Here is a 6,994-nt window from a genome sequence, read left to right on the forward strand (position 1 = left end):
CCAAAAAAGCTGGCTAAGAATCCCAATTTAAGCAATGGACATTTCCTCTCTTCCAGAATCCGAACAGCAACACCTCAACCCACATTTCCAAGAACAAGTTCAGGCCCAGCAATACCCACAATACCAAATTCAAGATTATTACTATCAAACGCAGGGCCAATCCTATGACCACTCTTATTATTCGTATTACCTGCATTACCCACCTCAAAATCAATGGCAATATGACCAACATCCACAAAACTACGCTTATTACCAACCCAATTACTCCGTTGCGTATCAGCAACCTCCTTATCATCAGCATGAGTCCGCGCCCAGGGTTTCAGCGCCGCAAGAAGCAGCGCAAATGGTAGATTCTGGTGGGACTGGGATATCGTTGCAGGCGGTGCAGCAGCAGGGCGTTTATCCTCTGCCGCAGAGTTCGGTTGATGTGGTGGTGCAGCCGGGGATGAATCCAGCGGCCCCTGCAGCGATCGCGGCGCTGGAGCAGCTTACACAGTTGGCGCGGTCGATGGACGCGGCGGAGAGGGCAATGGCTAGGTTGCCGGCGAAGAGTCCAGGCTTTGAACTGGTTCCGATGCTTCCTCGGGTATGGTGTTTCTGACTGATTAAATTTAAATCGGAAGTTGAGGGGCGTTTTCACTGATGTTTATATTAGGGACCATGGTAACTGACCATTTTCCTTCTACTTTGTGGAACTGTTCAAAATTTAACCTATTGATTCACTGTTGCATTTGACATTTCCATAAGGTTTGCCCATTTTTGTGTTTTGCTATTTTGGTTATTTGAACTTAATAACTGTAAGTGTAACATAAAGTAAAATTATTGCAAAGGAAAGAATTAATTCGGCCAAATTTTCCACAAGATTGAAGGAAATAGAGTGACAGAAAATTATATAGGGAAACTTACTCGGGCTTCTTGATTATCTATGCTACTCTTAACCGTGTGCTTGTGAAAATAATGAGTAATGATAATGGTTGATTGTTGAATCATGAGAGCATTCTGGTATCTGGGTTTTGTTTTATGCAATCTGACTATCTTTATGTGTGTGTGTGTGTGTGTGTGTGTGTGTGTGTGTGTACGCAGGCTCATGTGTGCACACATAAATACTGACATACATAAACACGCCTACACAAAATTTATGTGCATATATAATTCTGGTGACCATTTGTTTGGAGGGGCCCTTATTAATGTGCTTACTTGGCCTTTTGGTAGGCTGAGGCTGAAGAAAGTTTAATAACTGATCCATTGTGGCCTAAAACTGGTCAGAAGTCTGATCTTTTGCAATCCCAGTTTGTGCTTTTGCTTCGTGATGTATTACGTTAGTTGTTGAAGTTAGCCTATAGTTTTCGTTCTTTATAGCTGCTCCAGCTTGCTGCTAAGAGTCTAAGAATATAAATTATTTGATAGTCTTTCTTATGTTCAGTGATTGGATTGCTGCTACTGAAGATCTTATAAATAATATTTATTAGATAGTTTGCTTCATTTACGAAACCTTCTTTTTCTGATTGTTAAGGGTGCTAGTCTTTAAATTTGCTGAGCCATACTATAAGAAAGACTTGGGAGCCAAATTTTGATTATATGGTACTGTGTGAGTGATCCAACGCCAATTTTTGATAGTTTGATTAAGCCAGTTAGATATGATCTGCAGACATTATTATGTATTATAAATTAGTGGATTGTGGCCTCTGTTTGTGAGTGCATGTTTGTTTTTAGGATCAAGCTACCTGCTACTCCACTCTGCCAAGGTGAATAAAAAACCAGGTTGCATGAATATTTTTCTGTTTTGTTATATAATTTACAGGAATATGTTAACATTGGCACTAATGCAATGAATGGGGTTATCATATTTTAGACGAAGTCTGGTAAGCTTCTAAAGGCATTGCTTCTTTGTGAGCTTCCTCTCATTTGGTCCCTCTACCTATTGGTCTCATCTTATCTGAAACAAACCTATAAAATCTCTATCCGTGTAAATGGAATAGGCCAACTTACTCCGTCAAACAAGAGTAGGAAACTGGCTTGCTATAATTGCAGCATATGATTGAAGTGCAATGATCCACTCACCATATGGATGCTAAGTTACCTTCAAAATTGAAGATTCTAGTAAATAGGCTCATGTATATATGGTTCTTTTCCTCCTATTTGAGGTTGATGGAAGTTTTTACACCATGTTTGGACAAAGATCTAAAATTCAGCTTATTTGAAATTCAGTTTTCTTTTTATTGGTTTCTTGGAGGAAGGATTTTTATTAGAAATTAATATTTTAGGACCTAGAAATTGTGGTAGGTGACCAAATTGTCTATTTGAAATCTTAAAACCCATTGGTTACTTATTCTAAATTTGCATTCATTGTGGAAATAATTGCAAATTTGACCATTAACCCTTAATAATATTCAGTGCTTTCTTCTCATGTCTTGTGCAAGCTAGTGCTGGTGTTTAATTGCAATTAATTGAAATGGTGTTTTTAAGTGGCTTCACTTATTTGTTGACAACAGAAGGAAGGAAGTTTTGGCCTCAAGCACTTCTTGAAGCAGTTGTCTAGATATTTTATGTGCTTGTTTCATCTCCCAAATGAATCAAGTGCCCTTTAAGCACACTTTCCCCTGCTCTTAGTCTCTTGTGTGCTTCTTTGAATCATCTATAATTTTGTTAAATTCAATAAAGTTTTTGTCTCTTTGAACTTAAACCTTTTTATATATTCAAAGGTTCTAGAGTGAGATATCAGAGAAGAATCCAAGGTCCTGTATATAAATAGTGCCAAATTTTTAAAATAAGATGCATAAAATAGGAAAACCATGAAATAGTGGTCCAATTCGTGAACCATTTAACGAGAGTAAATAGGAAGGTTAGTTAGTTCTTGCTTGTTTTAAGGGTTGTAGCATTCCTGAATGCCCAGGTCACATATTGTGCTCTGGCAGCTTGATGTGTTTGCAAATCTTATGGTTTATTCTCTCTTAAGGTTTATCTGACTATTTTATAAGGATTGTCTGCCTTTTGATTTGGCAAATCTTGGACTTTCTTCTCTTTGGACTTAATTGAGAATGGTTAGCTTTTCCTAGGAAGTTCATTGGCATATTTTGACTTCACAAAATCTCTAATTTAAATTGAACTTCGTAGCCAGATCTTAAGTAGTTTGAATGTAGACTAGCTTATGAAACATGACTTGGGCTAATATATCTGAAGAGGGTGAGCATGGTTTTTTTTTGAAATGGAACGTAGTTGTAGAATTGGCAGCTGAGCTTGAAATCTAGTCTTTGCTTGCTGAGATCAACAAGTACCATCTTATACATTTTAAAGCTTTGTAGTTTCTAGTTAATATCGCATGGGTCTGCTCTAGAAATTTATTTAACTTATGGGCTATGGCTGCAGTATTTAGACTAAAAACTGGACTGTATCTAGGCAAGCTTCTACTCATTGATTATGCAAACAATTAATCTTAGGATGAGGTTGAACTTTTGTCAGTCCTATCCCAGCAAATACAATCCTGAACTAAATTTGGTGAACGTGGCTATCTCTTAGCCATAGTCACAAACATATTTTATCATCCTTGACTAATTGTTGCCTTTAAACTCTATTGATGTCAGTAAACTATGACTTCCATTAAGCCAAGGGAGTTGCTGAAATATGTCATTTTTTCAACTAGGAGAAGTTGAATAAGGAGGCATTTTCATTGGTCTTGGATTGCTTGCCAGGAAGAATAGGTATGGATCTTTTAATTCACTTGCCTTGGTCATGGTAAGTACACTGGTGACTAAATCAGGTTCAGAATAGCTTGGATAGTAAACTTCTGACAGGTTTTAAATCTGGTTGTAAACAGCTGGGATTGTGTCAGTAGTTTACTATTTCAACCCGTGTTGCTCAGACTTGGGTACAAGTGTCTGATGCATGATCATGCCTGACACTGGTACACTCAGTTCTTGTATATTCTTCCTTGTATTTGGATAATTGTACTCAAGTACCCATGTCTATTCTGAGTATATGACAGGGTCCTTAAGGGTATAATGAAGAGTCAGAGCAACGGAGGTTCTGACAAATTCAGATTGTGTAGTGAGCTGCTGATGGATATGTAAGGTTTAAGCCAAAATAATTTGCTTGTGTCAATAAAAAATTTTGAAATGTGTCTCTCTGCTATATCATTTGAAGCAGCAAAACTTTTGTTTTAAAGCATGTGCAAGATCAATTCTAGTGCTTTAGCAAATTACCAAGTTTCATTTACTTGTTTTTGTTTAAGCTAAATGATTTTGATCTTGGCATGGATTTTTTGGCAGGCCTAAGTTTATGCACAAGTTGCAATTATAACTGTTAAAAACTTTTTGATCATGTCAAGGATTAGAACTGTGTTTCATAATGTAAAAGAGAGTAGCGTCATTAACTAAGAGAAGGACTGCTGGTCAGGCATCAGATATTGTCATAAGAGTAGTTATTTTGAGAGAAGATACTACCTGTATTTTTTTCATAATATGATAATATGTAGAACAAGGTTCAGAGAAGGTAGTTTGTCTTTCTCCCATTGATGTTGGAACAAGTTACAATTTGAAGATAGAATCCTTTTTGCTTAAACATGATTGGAGGTACTCAATATGCAGTTTTGTCTGATTTCAGACTCTCTTCCTACTTGACACATATGGAGAACAGTATTGACTTTTCTATTTTTCTTCTTTTCTTTTTTTATAATTACATTATTGAAAACCATTTTAAGAAAATTTTGCAGGATGGTCAACATCAACACAGGGGTGGTGGTAGAAGGGGCGGCAGACCATTCCGAGGGGGTGGCTGGGGAAATGATGGCCAACACCAAGGTTCTGCCCCCCCTCCTCGTGGAAAGGGACACGGTCGGGGTAATGCTCGTTTTAGGAGTTTCAAAGCACAAAGTGTGATTTCTACATCTTCCTATACAGAACCTTCTGCTGCTAAGGAAAACTCGGCTGATGCAGCCAAAAAGGCAGCCGAATCTGCTTCTGCACCAGAAAGGATAGCTCCTAACCGTCGACCTCGGCAGATTGCTTGGTGTGAACTTTGTAGGGTAGATTGCACTAGTTTGGAAATTCTTGAGCAGCACAAGAATGGAAAGAGGCATAAAAAGAACTTGCTGAGGATTGAAGAGTTGAAAAATGCTATCAAACCAGCGGATTCTATACAGAATCATCCAGAATGTATAAATGATTCCAAGCCGGTAGAGTCTCAGCAGCCTCCAATTGCAGAGGATAGTGAAGAGCAGAAGTCAGCAGAAAACTTACCCTCTAAAGCTGGTAATGCTGAATATAGAATGGAGAACAATCTGCAAAATAATACACAGGAAAAACCTGAAGTTCCAATGGGGGAATCATCTAATAAGCAAGGAAGGAAGCCAAGGACAAATTTGTTTGATAATAGGAGACGTGGAATAAAACGCAAAATGAAGGGTGGTCGTGGAGGGAAGCGTATAAAGACTTATGAAACTCATAGAAGAGTGGTGGAACCTCCCAAACCTAAAGTCGTAGCTCCCCTAATATGTGATTTGTGCAATGTCAAGTGTGACACTCGCGAGGTTCTTGACCGCCATCTTTCTGGTAAAAAGCACATTGCCAAGTTTAAACGATTTCAAGGTCATCAGGCAATATATGGGCCAACAGGGCTTCAGGCACTTTACCCTCCCAATCCAATTGGACAAACTCATTCCCTCCCTCAAGGCCATCAATCTTTCTACAATCCTCAGGGCTCATTTCTCGCACAAGGGGGTTATTTTCCTTCCCAAGGACACCAATCTGCATCAGCAGCTGCAGGTTTGAATCCTCGATCCTCACAAAGTTCCACACCTCAACAGTCGGAATCTACTTCAGCTCTTGACGCAAATCCTGCAAATGCTGTCTGAGAAACCGGAGGCAAGGGATCAGATCCTCCTCTCATTAGCACCAGGTCTCTAACCGAGTAGATTTCTGTGACCTACAGATATGCTACATTCACTGTGAATATGGAGTCTCTTCTAGTGATGTTGTCTTGCAGTGAAGCCATGAACTTAAACTTGGTTCAGTAAGCAAAGAATTTCACTTTCTACTAGTTTTTCTTGACTCTTAAGGTAACTTTGCTTCTTGTTTTTGCCTTTGGTGGAAATCAGGTTGGAGAATATATCGATATTATTATATAAACTAGTCAATACCCCGCGCGTTACCTGGGACTTTTTATAACATGTATGAAAAAAATTTATGGAAGTGGCTCGACTTTATATAAATATATAGATAGATTTCTTTGCAATATTTTTATTGCTAAAAATAGCATTAAAATGCATTAAATTTTTTACTTCACTATTATTAATATGTTACATTAAATTTTATAGGATTTAAAGGTCACATATTAATTAATGATAATAAAATTGTATTTAATATGCACATATTAATGATGAAATTATAACAAAAAAAATGAAAAAATATATTAAAATTGTAAGTGTACCACTTAGATTAAAATTTTTCTTTCTAGGAGCTAGCACAGGCCTGATACTGTCCCTGTAACCACATTGTAGCCAAAAGAACAGAGCCTTTGGATAGGTGACCTCGCTTTTAGGAATATAGTATGTAGAGCCACCACATTATTTCCTTGAGAAAATACATGATAGCCATTAGAATTGGAAAAATGAGATAATATTCTTAAACTCAGGCTTCCAAAAGACAAAGAACTATAGGAGAAAAGGATTTAGGGGATGAATGTTTAAGGGACAAATTGTTACCTAGCGTGCATGGACAGCTGCAAGCCAAAGATCTAGCAAGTGACTTCCTGGTCTTTTTATTGAGGCATTTCTCCAAATTCAAATCCTTCTCTCATGTAAGCATCTAATTGATGTATGCTTTCATGATGCTGACAGCTATCTATATAAATAGTACAAGGAGAGAAAAGGAACCGTTGAAACTGGGGGAAGACAAAGCAGAAGAGGTAGACAGAATTAAAAGTGAAAGAGTTCTTTAATATAAGATGAATAAAAAATAAGAGACGAACACTTGGCAACTTAATATTAACCTATTTCAAA

The 6,994-nt window shown here is 37.7% G+C and overlaps 1 protein-coding gene across 1 annotated transcript; it reads left to right on the plus strand.

The window, feature by feature from the left end:
- Nucleotides 1-33: 33 nt before the first annotated feature.
- Nucleotides 34-6,185, plus strand: LOC110672046 (uncharacterized). The gene is made up of 2 exons (XM_058153545.1): nt 34-586; nt 4,709-6,185. The coding sequence occupies exons 1-2, from the start codon at nt 35-37 to the stop codon at nt 5,846-5,848; spliced, it is 1,692 nt and encodes a 563-aa protein (XP_058009528.1). The 5' UTR covers nt 34; the 3' UTR covers nt 5,849-6,185.
- The last annotated feature ends 809 nt before the right edge of the window (nt 6,186-6,994 follow it).

Source organism: Hevea brasiliensis, chromosome 9, assembly GCF_030052815.1.
Source record: "Hevea brasiliensis isolate MT/VB/25A 57/8 chromosome 9, ASM3005281v1, whole genome shotgun sequence".
Classification (NCBI taxonomy): Eukaryota; Viridiplantae; Streptophyta; class Magnoliopsida; order Malpighiales; family Euphorbiaceae; genus Hevea; species Hevea brasiliensis.

Bases quoted from the DNA above. Each gene is read 5' to 3' on its own strand.
- LOC110672046 (XM_058153545.1), top strand. From the start codon at position 35: ATGGACATTTCCTCTCTTCCAGAATCCGAACAGCAACACCTCAACCCA. The intron at 587-4,708 runs GTATGGTGTTTC...AAAATTTTGCAG, and splicing joins TGGTTCCGATGCTTCCTCGG to GATGGTCAACATCAACACAG.